This window comes from Triturus cristatus, chromosome 5_2, assembly GCF_964204655.1.
Source record: "Triturus cristatus chromosome 5_2, aTriCri1.1, whole genome shotgun sequence".
Lineage (NCBI taxonomy): Eukaryota > Metazoa > Chordata > Amphibia > Caudata > Salamandridae > Triturus > Triturus cristatus.
The window spans coordinates 104,722,393-104,743,780 of NC_140588.1; the positions used below are offsets into that span (position 1 = coordinate 104,722,393).

Sequence of the window (21,388 nt, forward strand, 5' to 3'; positions counted from 1 at the left end):
CAGGCACAAGGACTGATATCCGTCAGGCTGGCCAGTGGCTGGGTGGTCCAAACAAGGTCGAGGGTGTGTCCCTTATCATGGGTAGGGGAATTTACGAGTTGTTGAAGCCCCATAGTGGTCATAGCCTCCTCCAGCTAATTAGCGTGTAAGTCTCTGGCCGCCTGGTCCCAGTGATAGTTGAAGTCCCCCACCACCAGAAGGCGCTGGTACAGAGAGCGTAGATCACTGACTAGTTCAGTGATTAGATCGATGAACCGGGGAGTCACTGGAGGGGGGCGACACACCACCAGTAGTACTAGGCAGGCAGCGTGGGAGCAGAGTTGTGCCCCTAGAATTTCCACGCCTTCGATGCTCTCTGTAACTAGAGTCTCTACTGCTAACTGTCTATTGTAGAATATAGCTATGCCCCCACCTCTTGTCTTTCCCATCCTATTATGCCATAGGGCATCGTATTCCAAAGGCAGGGCAGCTACAATGTCCGGGGCTGAAGTGTCCTCTAGCCAGGTTTCTATTATACCCAGGATATCCAAGGAACCATCCTGGAGGAGCGGGAAGACTTCTAGATTGTGCTTCTGCAGAGAGCGGGTGTTTAAGGCCACTACCCTTGGTCCCTGTGGGTTTGCTGACACCACATCTTTGGAGGGAGGAGGCAGTGTGGTTGAACTCCATCCTTCAACTTGTTTCCCCAGTAAGCCTTCTAACTCAAGTGTGTCCTCCAACTGTTTGTCCAATGGGTGGTTCCACAGTGCTATGGCCCGTAATTCTTCTGCTGAATAAGTAGAGAACAGACGAGGGGTCCTAGCCACTGGCCCCGGTCGGGCGTGGATGGGCACAGACGGGCTTGCCTTAGGTGCGCCAGCTGCGCACCTGCTGTGCGTGTCCGCTCCAGTGCGGCAGTTAACCAGTTTCGTCCGCTCCACCCCACCAATCAGCCCTGCTGTGTAGCAGCTGGTCACCATGACAGCACTAGACCGCGTCACTAAAGCGGAAGTGCAAGTGTTGGTGCTGGTATATGCAAAGTGGGCGAGGAGCACCAAGCGTGATCAACGTAACACACAAATTCAATTAAAAACTCTAACAGTAGTTAAAAACATGAAGGTTTAACCGCGCGTTGTGCAAACCACCAAGGGAGGTTTAGCGATCTCTCTCATACTCTCAAACTCTTGTATATTCACGTGGGCTGTCCCACTTCTGGCAATAACCATAGGTTGTATATAAACCAGTGGGTGTCAAGGGAAAACCTAGCGCTACTAACAAGAGTACACAGTTTATAACAATGAACACATCTATCAACTACGGTGCTCTCAACTTGAGGTTAAACACCCAAAACCCCAAATACAATCATAGATTGATTCCAGTATTTTCTTATGTTGAAGCACACGCAAAATTATATAATTGTAGTATACTGGTAATAACAATGACGAACAATTTGTGTGGGCTTCTCTTCTTCTTTATTTAAAGTAGAGTCTTTCACATTTCTCAATCTTTGCAATTCTTCCACTCCCCAACGCGTTTCGTCGCCAAGGGATTAACCCATACGACTTCCTCAGGGCTGGAAGTGACAAAATAATATAATTGGAGTACAAAACACTACTGTACCATTTGCGTGAGCTCACATCTACTCCACGTGCAAAAGGAAAAAGTCATGCTCTACAACAAAAGACAGTCTATGTCCCGTGTTTCAACATATTTATATATATTCTTAGCCAAACTTCACATATATAATTCACACCCACCTATCCGAAAAAATAAAGTGTTTACATTATATTCACCCTACATTGACTTCCGTCACCATTAGTGAGGCACGTGCTAATCAGAATGGACCCTGAATGAAAATTATGTACCTTGCTTCTTGTGTTTGAAACCTAAAACAATAAGACCGTGTAGAACATTATTATTCTGTGGAGCACATGAGGCATAGGCTAATCTTATCGACAGAAAGTTACCACATCACTTACGTGCCTTGTCGCTTATAATGACATCCTCAGTGCTAGTTGCTATCGAAATCCCACAATGTCAGATTAATGACGCTAACCTAAGATGGAATACAAAATTTTGTATAAACTTACTCCCCTACAACTAACCTCGTGGTTCTCAATATTCATCCTATCAACACGTTACTCAACATACATTTGTCTTACCTCGATTATTCTTTCTATGTGGCCCAGTATAGAATTTCCGCCTTTACTCCGTTTTTATATTGCGAGCTACAATCCTACTGTCCACGTTAAGTGTGTCGATCAATTTCATTCACGAACACCAACCATATGTTTTCCCCAAAATTCCCTGTAGTACGGGGATCTATAAGTAAAAAACCAAACATATCCTCAATAATCAAAACTTATGTCCTTTCAAACCATACTATGTGTAACTTCTAAGACTCTTCTCCCGCTTACCTTAGAAACGCTCTGGCCCCCGAATACAGGAACGCGTAGGTGTAGTCCATTCTCCCATCTACTATTATACAATTTGAGAAACCAACGAGGTGACTCAAGTCAAGTTCGCCTACCACGGGCGCCATCTTAAGTCAGTCTCATATAGAATAACTCCTCTAATCATAGCGGGCGCCATTCTCGTAATAATATTAAAATAAATCTAAGTTTCATCAAAATCAATAACGAACTTCTCTTTCTTATGCACCTTATTTAACCATTCTAGCGTTACCATCTACTCTTTAAAGTCTCAAAAGAGAAGAGGTAACTCAGGTCCGGTTCGCCTCCAACGGGCGCCATCTTAAATCGGTATTACTACGTAATTCTATTGTTCATATTGGGCACCATCTTCAACTGGTAGTCAGACATACCTCAATTTCATCCAGAGTCCATGATATAAATATCTTTCTTAAATACCTTCCTTGTAGATTCTTGCGCTCATGAATAACGCAAATTTAATGCTCAAAAACCCTATCTATTAAAGTCAGTCCCTCACTAATAAATGAAACAAGCATGCGCCACTTAAGCCATGCTATACACAAATTACATGCAAAAATTTACACCTAGAAAGATTACATTGAAGGGTTTATCGAAACTCTTTCATTATCACTTGCAAACTAATTTCACATTGATTCCCAATAGCTGAAAATAAAAATGTAAATTTGATACTTGTATAGCGCACTACTCACCCGCAAGGGTCTCAAGGCGCTTGTACGAATACCGCTGTGGAACCCATCCTGGCTTTCCCTGTGAGGCGTACACTCCTGGGCACCCTCAAGGTGGAGGCCAGGCATCCTTAGCGTTTTGGGGGCCGTTGTGGAGATTAAGCAAGCTATTGCCCAGAGTTGCAGAGTGGGACTCCATGATTGGAATAGGCACCGAGGCGAGAATTATCAGGTCCGTGGAATTTTTGAGCCCAAGACCCGCCGAGGCGGGGAATTGAACCCTGGTCCCGGGCTAGACCTCTGCATCAGGGTCTGCCGCTCTAATCATTGAGCCACACTTCTCCACACTAACATTCAGTGACTTAATCACACAGCCTCATTGTCTACTCTCCTAAGAAGTACTGTAGCTCTCGGTCATAATTCAGACCCTCCTCCACGGCCCTCAAGCGCATGATCCACCTCGCCTCATACCTCCGCAGTACAAGTTCTCTATTCCCACCACGTGATTCCATTTTGACATGTTCTATACCAAAGAATTGAAAAGATTTATGTGTACCTTGCGCTGTACAGTTATGAACATGCTCTGCAATGGGATACCTCACATCATTGTTCTTAACCGCTCTCCAATGTTCACTTATGCGGTCCTTAAGAACCCGTATTGTGCTACCCACATATATCTTCTCACATTTACACAAAATCAGATATACAACATACTTCGTGTTACAATTTATATTAGTCACAATGTCAAAAGTTTGTTCTCCATTAACCGTAAATTGTTTCGTATTGTCCTTTGCATATTTACACATGCCATAATGGCCACATTTAAAAATACCCTTACTAAACTGTAACAACCATTGTTCTTTTTTAACATCTGCTGGGTAGCTTGGACTCAAAATCGTACCTAATGTTCTACCTCTTCGAAAGGTAATCTGGGGTTTATCTGAAAGAAATTCACGTAGTGTCTTATCCGCTTTGAGAATATGCCAATGCTTAAACATACTTTTATACAAAATTGTACTTATAGGTGTATATTCAGTAATCATCCTAATAGGCGGTGACACTAGTGTTTTTGTTTTACTAGGCTCTAGGGTGGATGAGCGCTTAATCTTAAATGCCCTCTGTTTCGCTACATTAAGATCCTCTTTTCCATAACCCCTTTGGGTAAACCTTCTCTCCATATCTTCTGCACACATTCTAAAGTGACTTTCCTCACTGCAGTTACGACGTGCCCTTAACATTTCTCCATAAGGGATTGCCCTAATCTGATGCCGGGGGTGCGCACTGCCAGCATATAAAATAGCATTACAAGATGTCGGTTTCCGATACATATTGCTGCAAATTTTGTCATTATGTATAAATAACTCTACATCCAGAAACACCACATTAGTAGAGCTAATACATGATGTAAATCTTATATTCATCTCATTATTGTTCAGATAACAAATGAACTCTCGTAATTTATCTTCCGTTCCCGTACAAATCATCAAACAATCGTTGCTGTATCGTCCCCAATACAAAATATCATCATTCCAATGGTAGTTAGTCACAATCTGATCTATCTCATCTATAAAGCAAAACCAAAAGAAATGATGGACGGAGTGTTGAACATTGCAAGCACTCACCCCCAGTCAACTGATCTGGGTTTAATCCACCACTGTTCTTTAGCCCACTCTGCCACCCCAGTTCTGCTTTGTTCGCCATAAGTTGGCAGGTTATGCTCAGACGTGAGTCCCTTGCTCACTTTGCCACTGGATTCAAGCAAGCCTGGCTGAAGACGGCTGAAATGCCAGAAACCGGTCCTAGGAAGCTTGTTTCCGGTCCAGGGAAGAATTGGCTTGGCAGTTCGGGCTGGACTGTTCCCATGAGGCACAGGGTCAGACTGATTTGCATATGGCCATGTCTGAACTGGGGTGGCAGAGTGGGCTAAAGAACGGTGATGGATTAATCCCAGATCAGTTGACTGGGGGTGAGTGCTTGCAATGTTCAACACTCCGTCCATCATTTCCTTTGGTTTTGCTATCTCATCAATATTCATGAAGAATGTCGCAAATTGCGACTCACTACATGGGATGCCATCACTGAGATGGTCAGAGAAAACCATGTCTTTGATCACATGAAAGTAAACTTTTTTAAATGCAGACTGTATTTCTCAAAGAGAACTGGGCTGCATTTAAATTTAATTTTTTTTTTAGAGTTATACCCTGCTTGCTCCCCAACAAACATTTTTTACTATGCACTAAGGTTAAGGCGTTCCAAGGATGGTTCAGGACTTGTTAACTTATCAATTTATTGTGACCGTATTTCATTATGTACCATAATGTCTCTTATTACTGAACTGCATGTCTAATGGTTATCTATGAGTGGTTGTGCGACTCCTGAACTGATCCAGCATAACAGAAGGAGTTCTGAACACTGGAAAACCTCTCTTGTCTTCCTTTTTGTATGTGGCAGGCATCCCCCCCGTGGGTATTGTTCCTGCTACTACTGTGGTCCTTTAAATATGGGGGGGGGGCTCTTTGTCCCAGGTGAAGTGACAAGGGAGACTTCATATGGGTAGACTTGAAGTTTCCCCAGGAAATAGGACTTACAGAATTCGAGGGGAGGCAAAAACTGAGAGTTTACACACTGGAAGCTGTTGTTACTCTGCAGTAGATTAAATCCTTTTAAGAACTTCAGAAAGGGGTTGGTTTGCTACAGAATCAATTATTCTGGGGTTTTTTGTTGACCCATTGCAACAAGTGCTACCAGCGTACCTATTTGTTGTGCGAAATATGCTTGTCTGAGTTTGACATAGCTGTTCATACCCTTCCTATCTTCACCCACCTCGATACACAAGTTGAATCAAAATACTACCTTAAATCTGTTTCGTCCCTTGTCCTAATGTTCCACCATGTGAAGCCTGTACTCATTCTAGATACACTGCATGTATCTAAAAGGAGTATTCATAGGTCTTAACTTATTTCCAAGAAACAGTAGAGCCCTAGCACTGCAGACTATTTTCCACTATGTGAAATAATCTGTTTGTGCAATTCATACTGTAATATCTGCTCTATCTCCATCCACCTTTGCTTGCTATCTGATTAAACATGCAACATTTTTCACTCGAACAATGAACTCTATTTCGTTTGCAGTGACACTTGTTTAATTAATGCTACAGATGAAAAAGAAACAGCAAATTCATGTTTTGCTCACACAAGGCTTTAGACTTCTGAAAACGTGTTGATCACTATCACATTGTGGAAACTGTGATACAAGTTTGTGTTTATCTAAACCGTGTGTTTTTCTTGGGTTTCTATGATAAAACTGCTGTAATAACCTTTTGTCTGATAAAGACTTCTAACCACAGACTCCGTACCTTAAAATATTCCCCAGAGGTCAGACTGGATCTGGAAAATTTTAACCAGTAACTCTGCGTGCCGGAAGGTGGTGTTCGACTATGCGTCGTCTTCGTCTGAAGTGACGTCACGGTGCCTATAGGGGCCTCCATGGCGCACCGATCCTTTCGTTCCATGCCAACAGAGCCGATCCCGCGAGCTACCTCAGTCATTTTTTGACCAACTTTTTTTATTTTTTATTTTGAAAACATTAAACTTTGCTCCCAGCATACTAGGGCTTCATGTCTCCTGCAAAACCTTCAGGGTTCAAGCCTTGCAACAGTTGCCACAGTCAGATGTCTGTGTCTACCCTCCTCACTCCCACTTGATTTGTCTCTGATGCCTGTGGTTGGGACACAACCCCATCAAGTGCAATTCGATGAACCCAAAGGCAATTTGGGAGTGGGTGATGAAGCTCCTTAAAGCGCGGCAAAAGGAGGCTCCGTGCTGCTCCCATTTTCGTTCCTGTGGAAGATCGTTCCCAGAGCTGTACCCGCTGACTATTGTCTTCCCACTCCAAGACCACTCCCTTGATATCAGGTAAGTACAAAAAGCACAAGAAGAAGTTGAAGCACTCTTTGGCTTCACCTTCTTGACATTGTGCTTCTCGGCCCTGCTCCCGCACTCCAACTGCGTAGTCTGTGTCCGGCCCTTCTCTGAGTTATCCAGAGTTTCCCGGCACCGGAGCAACGTCTACCCAACTTGAATAATTTTGCAATGCCATGCACACCATTTTTGGGCAAACGACTCCCTCTGGAGCACCTTCAGGCTCCACGGAAATGAGTGGTGCCCCTGATAGGTTACTGTCTGTGGATTTACCCCCAACACCAGCCTGGCTGGCCCTCCTGATCCACACCCTGAAAACAGACCGACGCCACCCCAGGTGCCTCCATCCTCTCTTGCTACTTTCCTGCCGGTGCTGCTTGACAACCAGCTCATTATCATCCCCTGTACTGTCGCCACTTGAAGGCGATGCAGGCGCCGTCCAGTTTTTAATTCTTAGCTGACAAACTAGTCAGTTTAGGATGCGTGCCTATTTACTTTCGAAGGTGGTTACCCCATTTTACCTTGGTTAGAGCATTACTGTGCGTGCACTCTACGCTGTACCTTATCTGTCCATGGAGGAGGAGAGACTCCATCGTTTGGACCCTAAGAGAGCTGTCATTCTATATTGATTGCACCCAACATCATTGGGTGGATGATCATCTGTACATTGGGTTCACAAAAGCGAAGAAGGGCAAGGCTGTGCAGAATCTCCAGATGGATAGTACTCTGCATAAACATCTGCTGCCCACTGGCGAAAGAGCAACCCCCTGAGGGCTTGTGGGCTAACTCCACCATGGCCAAAGCTGCCACTACTGCATTAGTACGCCAGTTGCCAGTGCTGGACATATGCCAAGCTGCACGTGGACATCCCCCCATACATTCAGGAAGCACTACTGCTTGGATGGTAAGATCTGTTGTGATTGGTATTTCACCCTGTCAGTCTAAACCAGTTCACAGACACACCTCCAGGAAGTTATCGCTTGGGTATCTAGTCTAAGATGAGGAATGTGTGTTGAGAAGTCTCTATTTAGAGAATAAGTTCCTAACATTTGGTAGCGCTTTTTCTGATAGAGATTCAGTCTAACTGCAGATGCCTTACCAACTATCCCATCCTCCCTGCTCTGCAAACTGGGCTCTTTACCCCAAAGAACCCTTTAGATACTGCACACTGGTCAATAAAGTAACATTAGTTTTTACGTGGCGCCTCGCTTTTGGCATGGAATTAGTGACAAAAGAAACTAATGTCAGAGCGCCGGGGTGGTGCCCATATAAGCACTGCAAAGTTACTTATGACGAAGGCGACGAAGAGCCGGACAGTGCCACTTACCGACGTGCAGAGGTACTAGTCAAGATTTTCCAGATCCATTCTGACACCTGGGGAATATTCTCAGGTGAGGAATCAGCGGTTAAATAGTGCCTGTACCAGAAAATGCATTACCAAAGGTAAGTAACTTGTGGACTTTGTTACGTAAATGATGAACTAACTAATTTTTTTAAATGTTGACTTGTCTCTCAGACAGATGATCCTGACTGGGTGCGTGGCCTTCGCTCGTCATGTAGGACCAACACGAGTTGAAGCTGAGCTTTTACCGCAGTGTTGGGAACAGGTGATTGTTAATCATACTTTGAATAGATCAAACTTATTTACAATGTACTCAGGTTGTTCTTTTTGAAATATCTGCACTTCAAAACCAGTGCAGTGCCATGCAGGGGTGTTTGACCCATTCTCATGGTGCATATATGCTGTGGATGCTGTGGTATTTACAGAAGTTGAAGTGGGCGGGATCTATTGGGAACAACATCCCCAAGCTTTTTTAATTTTATCAAACCAGTTCCCAAATATTCTATTAAAGAATAACCATTCCTGCCCCTTAATGATGACCTTGCATTGTCTAAGGTTAAAAGAAAAGAAGGAGGCCTCCTGCACTGTGTGTATTATTTTATCTTACATTTCTTTTTCATTTAATTTGTTTGCATTATATTCTATATGCAGTTGCCACTAGGTGAAAGTCTCACAATATTGTGTTCTTTTTAGCTATGCGTCTGACCCCTCCCCCAATACATTGACACTTCCCCACTATATTCAGAATCACGGTTCCCATACTTTATTAATCCACTTTAAAAAACATATTTTCTACTAGTTTTATATTGGAATCAAAATAAACCAAACATTTTGGCATTCTCTGGACGTATCACGTAACACGCAGTAAAAACTATGACTTGTTACTTTGAATTACTCTGAGCAACCTTAATGAAAATGCCTAAGTTTATCTGCATCTTTTAATGTTTTTGTCATTCTTGTCAAATTTCACAGTATCTTTGTATAGCAGAGTGCATTGATTTTCTTTTCTGCTCTCCCTTTATTTTGTTTTACTATATACTTCAGGGTGAATATTTCCCTAAAAATTAATCTGTTTTCCCTCATATTTTGAAAAAGTCTCTCTTGTTTTCTCTGGTATTGCCTATAGCGTATTGACATTTTCTTAGGATACTGTACCTTAAACGTCTGCTGAAATAATGCATTAGTTTAATTTACTGAAAAATACACCTGATGTTTGATGCAAAGAAAAGTATTTGAAATGTTCCGGCTCTACTTACCTATTTGCACACACAGGAAATGAATTTAACTTTCTTTCTACAATAGTTTTATATAATGTAATAGTGACTATAAAAATGTTTAATAAGTCATTACCTGGACTATCGAAAGGTTCCGCAATCCCATACTGGCAGCAGATTGGGCAGTGAAAGACTGCTAATTAACGATAACAATCAGCCGGTGATGCAGTATCTGTTCAATGGAGAAAATATATCTTCTAGTAAGTCATGAGTTGTTATTGGCAAGAACTTGCTATTAGATATTTACAATGCATTAAGAAAGCCAGTGGGAGCCGTGGCCTGACGGAATATGGAGTAGGCATATCATTTTTTGCTCTCCCATCTGACCCTGATCTTAAGCAGATTTCCTGGAATCTGACCACAAATTCTGCAGATAGAAACTCTCCTGACTAGTTGACAACTTCCAAAAAAGGACCCTTTTACCCATTTTTCTTGCATACCTCTCTGACACAGAGGTGAATTGGGCTGCAAAGCCTGGGATTAGCACTGCTTCTCCCAGCCACATGCATATTGGTGCAGTGTGTTAAATGGGAAACAGGGATGCAGCTAAATGTTTGTTTTGACAGAGAACCCCTCTGGGACACCATGCAGAGTAGTTGGACTGAGCATCCTGCCTCCTGTCCTCTGGACTGATCCCATACACATTAAAGGAATGACTTTCAAAATTACTGGTGCTTCTGAAATCCAGCAACTACTGCAAAAAAACGAGCAACGATATTGAAGGAGACCAGTGAAAGGCAACCAGCTGTCTATTATCCTGCACTGCAAGTTCGTCATTGGTGCCACACAAGATAACTGGCAGTGGCTGATCAAGGAGACCCTAGCAGAGTGGGGGAGACAATATAAACAGAAACAATAGGATGAAATTAAACTCTCTGAACAACAGGCCCTTAGTCAATTACCTTATGTAAGAGGAGGGTCTCATGTCACGCATTACTGAAATCTGTCTTCATTCAGAACACTAAGAGCAGTACCCCAGATATTAAATGGCTACTAACCGCATGAAAATTGAAGCAAATAAATGAGACACACATTCAGACGTTTGGGATTGTCTAGCGACCCTCGACTTACAAGTGTCAAAGAAGTGATCTGGTAAGGAGAAGTGATGTTCTGCGACATAATATGTGGATTAACACACAGGCACTTATTCATCACTGTTTCAACCTACACCGAGGCCTAGAATTTACTTAGGTTTACAGGAAGTTTATAAAGGTGTACTTTCTGGATTGAAGCCCAGTAAGAGCTGGGTGATATTGTGTGGCCGCTGATGCACAAAAGCTTGATTGCATTCAGAGACCTGAAATAAAGAGAAGCCTGCAGGAGGGAAAATCTATAATTTGAAAACACTATTTTCACTGCTTGACATAGAAAAAAAATGTAGTTCTGTGCACTAACAGTTCTAGGAAACCCTTGATGTCTGTGGCCCCAAAATCCAGGAATGGATATTCTGTGGGTATTGGGAGCCTGCGTGATCAGGATGTTAAGCGCTAATCTTAGTTGGATCTCATGGACCGGATGTCAGGAGGGAAAAACATCAAAACAGTCTGGTAACTGTTCATAGCGTCAGACTGCGATGCGTTCAGGGTGTTTTCCTGACATCAGGAACTTCGAGATCTAATTAAGATTAACTGTTATTGTCACGATTACATGCGCTCAGGATACTTCACTGAGCCCTGATGAAGTTACTTTCACTAAACAAATGAGGGCATCTGTGAAAATATTGCATCCCTTAAATTCTGTTATCATTAACCAAAATTAAAACAACATTGAGAAACAGAAGTGATTTATTAAAAACTGTTACTATTATTAGTTTGTATTATTGAATGAAAATATAATTCAAAAAGTCCCACAACAAAATGAACTTCTTCATCTTAATTTTGTGCACCAACAATTGTTTTGGTCTTTGGCTTTTCCCTCTGTGTGATCTTGGACATATGGTCACACATCAGTGCCAGTCATGTCCTTGTATGTCCCTTCAACTTTAAGAATGCGACTCCCAAACTTAAAGTTGTAATTCTTTTTTTTTTCTAGGACTTGTGTATACTGGTGACACTGAGGAGGGATTGATTGGGACAGTTTTAAAGTTGATATCATATTGCTATTGTTCATGCGCACCATGCTGGCCTATGGGTGTAGGCTGGGTGTATGTGTTAGCTTCTAATACCCAAAAAAAGATGTAATTTCAAAAGAAAGCCACTTATACTTATATGGTTAACTTTTCAACGAAGCCGACAGCACAAGGCATTTCTTACTAAGTTGAGGTAAATTTATGCCATGTCATGGTAACAACATGCAAGTCTAAATGTACAAATACAACTCAAACCCTTAAGAAAGCACAAACACAATTTGTTAAATTGTTTGGCGAATAAAGTTTTTCAAGTTTGCTTCCAACAATATTATTTCACTAATTCTTTCAGGTTGTTTTACTCTTTATCTTGCTTTCAAATCCAGATAGAACTGTTAGTTTGTTTCATTTTGATGGAGTCTAGGTCATATTTTTGTTCTGTTATGCAATTCTTTGTGTATTTAAAGCAATTTTACCACAGGAAATATATTGAATTCTGTTCAGACTGATATCTCACATTTAGAAATATACCTTCTCTACTTATGACAGTAATGGTACATTGTGTCATAGCTTTCTTTAAAGGTTTATATTGTTCTAACTTAAAAATACTTGTGCAGTTTTTCAAAATAAATGTTGTTTGAGCTTTTTGATTATTACATTCCTGTTTAATTCATTATCTGGGTGTGTGAATGTTGGAAAGTGCTAATCTGTACTTACAGTCAGTTTTTCAGTCGTACAGCTAGTATTAAAAAGTGAGTTTGTTGCTGTCTTGGTGATACTGTCAAATTTTTTTTCATGTTTGCGTAGTATGCTTAGAATGTTCTTTAACACTTATGGTGGGATCACCTTTTTGATACAGATGCTTGGATTGTTGGAAGGGCTGGTATTCATGTGACCTTGTCACTTTTGATCCTGTCTGAGCATTTGCGATATTTAGGCTATGGAAGAGATTCCATAATCCTCATTTGGTGGCAGGGTATATTTGAGAATGTGAGGAACTTAGAAGACAAGGAAATAGAAATATCTAATGTAAGGTAAGCTTGCGTCTTCTGCACACAATGTCAAACTTACATTTCTTTTGGCTGTATGCACATAATAAAGTTTTGTTTTTACATGCTGAGCCTTCTTGCTCCTGATAAGCTTTACAAGTGTTCTACACTACGATTATGACTTTCCACATGTTGTTGCCATGGTGATACATCATTCTGGCAAAGAGGTAACAAATTATCCCTGCCTGATTAGGTCTTTATCCTTTATTCCACTCTTCTATAAGATCTCAGCTAAATGTTGTGAGCTGCTAAATGGGCTTTGAAACTGTGCTTTCAGTATTTGAATACTAATTTATTTGTGTAGTCCAACTAAAAATGAAAAATATTTTCTTTTTTTTTATTAGATCAGTCACAAGTACCCAGAGAGAAGGCTACTGGTGGCCGAGGCTTGTGGAGCTCTAGCACCGTATCTACCTGTAAGGATTGCCTCCCTTTCTCTTTCAAAATGTTGACATTTCATTAAGACCAGAATGCAACTTGTCTTGTGCAAAGATATTTAAACTGACATTTGATTAACAAAGATTTTTCTGAGTGTGTAAGTTAGCAATGTATGCTTGATCGTTTGTACAAATCCATAGTCCTGTTTATCTGAGACGCCCTGCATTAAGAGGTCTTGAGGTTTATATATATTTATGTGTGTCACAAAGAGGGATCGGTGCCAGAGTGAAGGTGGCCAAAAAATGAATATTTGCTGAATAGAGGATTGAGGGTCAGAATATTTTTATTTGCACCCAAAACAGGCAGAAAAAAAATCATCTAGATAAACGTCTTTGGACTTTCAGGGCAGATTTCATGGTTGGGATGGTCCAGTTTTCACCAGGGCTTCTCCTGGACTTGGGGTTGGGCACCAGGTGCTCTGCTTCGCAGGAGTTGGTAACCGGCGTAGGTGGGAAGGAACAAAAAAAAAAAGAAAAAAACACCAGAATGAGTCGCCGGGGAAGTGGGCACTTCCTATCTCAAGGGACTAGGAGTGAGGGAAGAAGTCACCCCTAACAAGGCACCAAGTGAGCCCCGATGTGACCTCCCTCTAAACAGCGCCCTTCCCCCTCCTGTGTCCCTTGAACCCTTGTAGTTTTGCCCGTACCTTGTTGAGCCACCCACCTCCAGGAGGGTGGCTGGGCGAGACACGGTCCGGTTGGCCTCCCGGCTTGACGTCTTTGTCTGCGGCAGCAGCCCTCACCTCAGTGTCCTCTTCTGTAACCGCTCGGCTCGTTTCAGATGATGTTTCGCCTCGGTCTGCTCCCGCTGTCCACCCCACGAACTCTGCTCCTGCTCTGGGGAAACTAGCTTCCGCTCCGTGAGAGAAGTTTGTCCCTCTTGTTGTGGCCGCCTGCTCCTCTGATAGGCCGGTTTCCGATGACGTCAAGGGCCACACCCCCTGGGATTCCGCTTGAGGTTTATTCTTAAAGGGCTCCAGCCCTCCCTGTACATAGAGTGCGATGGCGTGAGACTTGTCAGTGTCGAAGGGCAACAAAGTCCACAGTTCCTCATCGGACTCGTGACAATGTGCTACAGTTGTTTTTAGTAAAAACTGTATTTTGTGTTTTAGTGCTTTTTTTGTAGCCAAGAAACGCACCTCAACACCTACAGCTAAAATTGGAAACAGTACTCTTATGCAGAGTTCATTGTCATAGGAATATTGCTACTTGTATATAATGGCAAATAACTCTACCCACTTATGTAAACCAAAATGGTTAGTGTATATAGTCAGACCTCCAGTAAAATTTGATTGTATTGGCATTTCTGGTACATTATAAAACAAGCACTGGCAAAGCTACTAGGTCTTGTGTTATCTGCCACCCTTTTGGCAATTCCTGTTTTGTTATGGTTTTTGCATAGCTTTGCTTGGGAAGATACCAGGTGTTCATCAGACTAACATAAACAGTATTGACTAAAGGCAAAAATGCTTTTCGGTATAAAAAAAACACACATTACCATAGTACTAGAACTGAAAGGGAATTACTTTATTTGCGGATGTGCTCATTTGGAAAGGGCAGCCGGCCGTAATTCATGGTCAAGACAGCCAGTGGCTGAAGTAGGCTAATGCATTGCAACTTGATGCGTGCTGGAGTATGTTGGAGCAAAATGGGAATGATACAACCACAGACAAATGTATGACTTGTGGCTGAAAACCCCTATAGGTAAGTGTCTTAGACATAATTTTTGTAAAGTCAAACTGTCTTGACTAACACAGACCTAAAAACACTAATCATTCTGCCTTTTGGAGGGCAGGAGCAGGAAGAATTTAAAATTTCTACCTTGACAGTTGTCAGCTTATGAATCCACATGCATAATTGTGGAGCTTTTGGTTTGTGTACTACATGCATAGTAAAAAGAGAATAGTTTAACACTGAGCAGTTTCAAATGGACACAGTGTTATGCTGTGAAATACCAGCAGTAAGATAAAGGATGCTTCAAAAGGAATTTGCAGCAGCACTGGAGGGAGACATGAACTGATAAAGCATGGAATGTGACCTGTGCTCACATCTTGCAGAAAGATCCTGATTTCACTTCAGACTTTAAACACAAAGGCAACACTAAAGTAATTATGAAGTAAAAACAAAAACAGTGGCACAGCCGGGTGTTTTATGTTTTTTTGGGCTACTAAATAAAATATCTTGTTTTAATGTTTGGAAAGTATGTGCCCACAAGTCTGATAATTACCAGGCAGGAAATTTCTGGACATATCTGCCAAGGCAGCAGATGCCTCCGGAGATGAAGTTAGATTACAGAAATGTGAACATGTGGCAGTAGGTTGGTTCCTTGATATGAGTGCATCAGACAGGGTAATTGTTCAGAAGTTCACTACACAGGGCGAAGTGGAGGGATAAGGTGTGGCTGACGGATGAGTGTTGTAATTATTTACAGCTCTGGACGATTCCAGAATTATGGATACAGACAAGAGGTCTGAGACAGAAGCTGCAGAGTGAGCAGAGCATTCCTGGGACTTTGCACCTGAGATACCAGCCAAAAACTTGTTACCAGTAGCATGTTCACGAACAGGCCACCCAGCAAGGTAGACAAATGGCAACCAAAGGAAGGCCACATTCAGACACTAGACGGCCCCTTACCCGGTGCCGCTATATGAAGGTTGGAGTTGAGGTCTCATTTTTGACTGTTGATAGTGTGGAATAATGAGGCCATTGTAGCATAATATATTGTCTTAGTAGGAAAGTCTGTTATTATCCTTCCCATAAAAAGTATGTGATGTTGAGCCAGCTAGTGTGTTAATTTGCCTTTCCCTATTCTGGTAAGCAAAAGGCGGCTGTTATGACTTGTGTTATCACAAATAGTGATCATTTTTGCCCTGCAAGGGTATGCTAAAATGCATACATGCACCTGCGACCCAATTCTGCCTGTGTTTCGCTCCTTCACTTAGCATCAAGGTCTAACGCACCCTGGGGCCTGTTAGTCTTTTTACTCTGATGCCCGGTTGAGGTATCCTGCGAGGCTTAACATTGGAACTTCTCCAAGGGCTTATGGCCCTTGTCTACTAGATCCATTGACCCAGGGTGTCCTGTAGAGCATAAAACATGGTTTTGGGCAAGGCACTTCTCCGGGCTGAACACCGAGTCTTGCCAAGATGCACTCAGTGCACTCTCAACCAGGCTTACCCAAGACATATTTTAGAGCTGCATATTTGGCCTGTCATTAGGTAGCGTCTTTTTCTAGCATTTTCTTTATTTATGCTTATCGTGAAGTTTAGTTGCCATCCTGCGTCCAGTTGCTAGATTATAAAAAGTCTTACTGAGACCCTGATTGTGCATCTGCTGAAGGGGCTTTTCTAGGCCTGTAGTTAGTTCTGATTGAGCTTCTCTTAAGGGCCACTCTAGACCTTACGTACATTTCCCATTTGGGGCTTACATCTGGTCCTCACTCAGACTTTACTGTAGACCTTGTTGTAGAATACTTCTCCAAGCAAGATATTGCTTTAACCTCAGGTGGTTCTCATGCTCTTCTGTACTGTACCCTAATTTCATGTATGGCTCCGTTTTGGGTACCACAGTCTTCTGCTAGATTGCTTTTTGACCCACCTCTGTTTTTGATTTAGAATCTGCTAGTTACTAAGCCCTCAACATAATTTACCTGTAGTCCTTAGACCAAGGTCCATCTATAGTTAGCTTTGTTGAATTCTTCATAACATGGCCATATGAGCTCCACCCATGTAGGCTTCCTTTGAGGTGTCTTTTAGGCTCTTCTAATTTTCACCCAATTAGTACTTTGGGTGCCTTATGGCCACTGTTCATCTTGATCCTAGACTTCCTCCACTGTTTTTGATTCTGGGGTTTCTGTTTGAATGCCCATATGTGGCTGCTTAGTAGTTATTTCTTCACATTTAGGATTTAGTGTTATTTACCTTTTGAATTCTGTCCTTTAATTGTGTCTTAACTTCTGGATCCTTTTATCCTACACCCTCCCTGACCCCCCCCCCCCCCCGCCCCCTACTCTCCACGGCATGCCCTTAATTTGTCCTTAGCTAAGAGTATTATTGTCCTATTTTACTTATGCCTTACTTCTTCCACCCTCCACGCAGTTTTAATCTTTGGAGTTAGGCACTGCTAAGTTTCTTGTCGCCATGCTTTTCACCAACAGGATTTGTGTCCTCTTTTACCATTCACGCCCACTAATTAACCGTCACTTGCTTTTATGGTCAGGCCCAAATTCAACCATTAAGTCTGGGTAGTTGATCTTGTCAAGAAGGATAAAATGTAGCTCCCTACTGGCCTTACTAAGGGTCCTCTATACAATATTCTTGTGAAAACCCCGATTGCCATATAGGAGACATACTGGAGACACCGTGGACAGGTTCTTCTAAAACCATATACTTTTCTTTAGCTAGTGCCGTTCTCCAGAATCTTTCACAGGTCTCTACATTTGGACTGTTTTCTCTTCTGGATCTGAGGAATTGTCACTAAATTGAAGCTCCTACATCCACACACTAACTGCTAATCCCATGGTAGCTTAAGTCCTTTGCCTACTTTCTCTGTACTTCTACAACATTTTGCCCTTCGATTTAGGTGAGCCAGACTTTCAGGGTCTCCATTTCATACATTTCTGGACAGACAACTGTTCAGGCATTAGGCCTTGGATCCATTTTGAAACTTTTAGAGACCTATCTCCCCTCAGGGTATCCCAGGGTCATTGTTGCTTCCATTATTGTGCCTGAGGGCTTTTAGCATCCCTTTCAACCCCCTTGCACTCTCCACAGTTCCTTGTGATTAAGTTTAAACCTAGGGTGTTGTGAGACTTCCAGGGTATCTGTTTGCACTTAGAGTAAAGTCACTGAAAGACTCATCACAAGCTTAGTGTGCTTCATTTTAATTCCTTGGACCAGGCTCTTGGCAATCTGTCCCCCAAGAAACTTGTCGCTGGGATTTCTGTAAGACTTCTAGCTGCAGATTCCTCGCCTTTTGGATAATCCCCAGGCATGAGACTGGATCTGGAAACTTTTCAGCAGTACCTCTCCGTGCCGATAGGTTGCACCGTGTGGCTCTAAGCCATGTAAGGACTGTCACAAGCAAATGTCTGGGACAGATCCCGATTAGGTGTGGCTGGGATCAAGTCATGACTAAGGCCTGAAGTGACTGGCTGTTGATGAACCTCACGGTCCCAGTTGGCCTTTGGGTCAACGCTGGTCCCTGGAATTTAATGTTGGTGTCAAATCCATCAATGCTTAACAAGGAGATACCCGTGGTACTGTCTGACTCCAAGTCAGTGCCAATCCAACCTTGACCAAAGCTGAGCACGACATCAACCCACTTGATCAACCACCTCCACAAGGGAGGACTCACACCCTACACTCCCTTTTTGGGGCGACTTCGACAATTATCATGACACCGGTGATGAGTTTCCTCAGCCTATAAGATGACAATTGGTATGTTGACTTGTAGGAGGCTAGTGGTTTTGATATCTCCCCTTAAACAAGTTACAACCCCCCCTGTTCCCCCCCATCCTGCCCCTGAGGAATCTTCTTCCTATGTCTTGGTAATGTGTAGAGCGGCCGAAGTCCTTGACCTCCAGTTCCCCTCCTTGAAGGTCAAGATTAATGTATTGACGGAAGACTGTTGCTGTTTCAAAATACTTTATTCGGTTAACCAGAACCATCAAAGTGCAAAAATAAAACATTAAAGACAGACCAGATGCATCATGAATAAATATGATATCACAATACAATCAAATAAATAAAATCATTTGTAGTACAGTGTCCAAAGGAAAACAATTAAAACCCCATAGGCACTAGTAATCGGATATACATGTATAATTTACATAGAGCTTAGACTAAAAGATATGGCAAATTAATGACTGCTAGCTCAAATTTATTAAGACTGTCACAGACCCAGATAAAAAGAAATTAATTAGAAAACAAGGCTTTCTGCAGCAAGATCAGGTTATAAAACTCCCTAATCCACTTTAAGCTCACTATCTTGCAGATTAAAAACTCATTCAGCCAACACTACAAGACCAAATATTTAGCTCTCTTGTTCCAGACATTGAACAAGAAGCGACTAACTCCAAAAACAATAGAGCCAGAAGTGTCTGTTTTTAAAGCTCTCAAAGCTTTCCTAAAATGAGGGGTACCTAAATTTCGGCAAATCTGAAGTATCCACTTTTGATGTGCATTTTGATACTCAGAGCAATGAAAAAGAACATGTTCCTCAGTTTCAGAGGTTTGGGCACAGACTGGGAAATAGCAGAAGACAAGGGGTAAAAGAGGCATAGTTACCGGGACTGGAATCAGTGATTAAATATATGAATTCTCAACTACATTAAGTCTCTGGGTGTCAGCATAACCCCACAGTTCGGCACCAAAAAGTGCTGGACTCAACATTTGCTCGATAGGCCTCAAGAGCAGGGGAAATAGGTCATGGATAGGATCCTTTATGAAAACAATAGCCACTTGATCTGTGGGTCAATAGAAGGGAACTTTTGATAACCTGGGAACTACAAAATAAGTTGTCAATCGGTCTAACTCCCAGGTAATCAAAGCTACAAACTCGCTCAAGAGGCACATTGTCAACCTTTGAAACACAGTTGCAAGTTTTCTCAGATCCAAAAATCATAAATTTAGTTTTATTAGCTTTTAGTTATCTTAAGGGCTTGCTGATTACAAATGCTCACTAATTTATTGAGAAGCAACTGTAGACGCATGGGGGTCTTTGAAATGAGCAGGGAATAGTCCGAGAGTAATAAAATGGAAACCTACCTTTCATTGAAAGACGGAGAATCATTTTTACAGGCCTGAAGCTCCTCAACGACTTGTGCAGCCTAAGTAAAAGATGAATAAGAATTACAGGTACCCCCATTTTAGCTAGCACTGCCCAAAGCCTGTCATGGGGTACCAAATCAAAAGCTGCTCAGAGGTCTATGAATGCAACATATAATCTGTGCCTCCCTATTAGAACATACTTCCAGTAAAGAAGTGCAAATCTGAAAGCCTGGTCAGAAGTACTTGTTTTGGCACGAAAGCCAGCCTGAAGGGGAAATAACATTTCATTCTGTTCAATCTGTCTAAGCATCTTAACAAGTATGTGCCTTGCGGAAATATTTTGCAAGTTTTTGGTTAGGCTTATAGGCCTATAATTTGAGGGGCTACTTGCATTAACCTTGAAAATTGGAAACATTTCGGTCCCCTCCAGGTGTCAGGAATATCCGCACCAGCCACAATAGCATTAGATAGGATATTAATGTAGGGGGCTCACACATAAGGTTCTGTCTTATAGAAGTCACCCAGAATCCAGGGGCCATAGCCATTTTTAACTGACAAACTGCAACGTAGGTATCTTCTAAGCTAATAAAAAGAACTCACTACTCCACTGAAGAGGTGACCAACAAGAAGTCAGCGTAGGGAGAAGTGAACTATTCACATCAAGGGGTAGACTTGACTTGCTTGGAGCATACTGCTCTGCAAAGTACTCTTCCCACTTCTCCAGTGAATATTATAGCAGAAACTATTGCTAGCATCTGCTCTCCCATGACAAATTAGGCGCCAAAATGCTCAACAATCATTTGATTTGGCAGCGCACAAGTCATCCTAGATTTGCTCATGCCAATCCTTTTTGGCTTTTTTCAAGGTTTTCTCATAGTTGTGTCGAGCTTCACAGATATCAGCTCGTACCCCCACTTTAATGGCAACTCCGAGAGTCACTTTGGCAGCTTTACAAGCAGAGTTGAAATGTTTTGGGTCATATGGGAACCCCTGTTTTTTACCACCCGTTTCTCTGGAAAACATATTAAGTAAAGTTCTAAAAAAAGGTTGATGAATAGCTAAGATAGTTTCCAGTGACATAGAGCTGACATCAATTTGAGATACAAAATAGGCAAACCAGCTATATATGTCAGCATGCAGCTTAGGGTTAACTACCACCCAGGTCCAAGAACTACTTCTACGATTATTATCAATCATCTGAGTTACAGCAACCATGTCACAAGCAGTCGTAGGCCTTCTAATGACATCCTCTTTAAGAAGTAGTAAGAGGGTTATGGTCACTATCTGATCAGGCCACTAATACCATATCAACTAGTAGCAACCAGAGCCTAATGTCCAAAAGGACATAAACAATAATATTGCTATAAGTTCCTCTTTTAAAAATGGGCGATCTATTGCAGTCTGATCGAGTAGGCCTGTTACAAGCTCGGACGT

General features: G+C 42.1%; 1 protein-coding gene across 7 annotated transcripts in view; it reads left to right on the forward strand.

Moving 5' to 3' along the window:
• Positions 1-21,388, forward strand: part of RELCH (RAB11 binding and LisH domain, coiled-coil and HEAT repeat containing) — a 760,620-nt gene that overhangs the window by 345,024 nt on the left and 394,208 nt on the right. For all 7 annotated transcript variants that reach the window (XM_085606887.1, XM_085606888.1, XM_085606890.1 and 4 more), the window contains 2 exons: positions 8,534-8,624; positions 13,092-13,163. In XM_085606887.1, the coding sequence (XP_085463013.1) occupies positions 8,534-8,624; positions 13,092-13,163 (163 nt within the window). The remainder of the gene's footprint in view (positions 1-8,533; positions 8,625-13,091; positions 13,164-21,388) is intronic.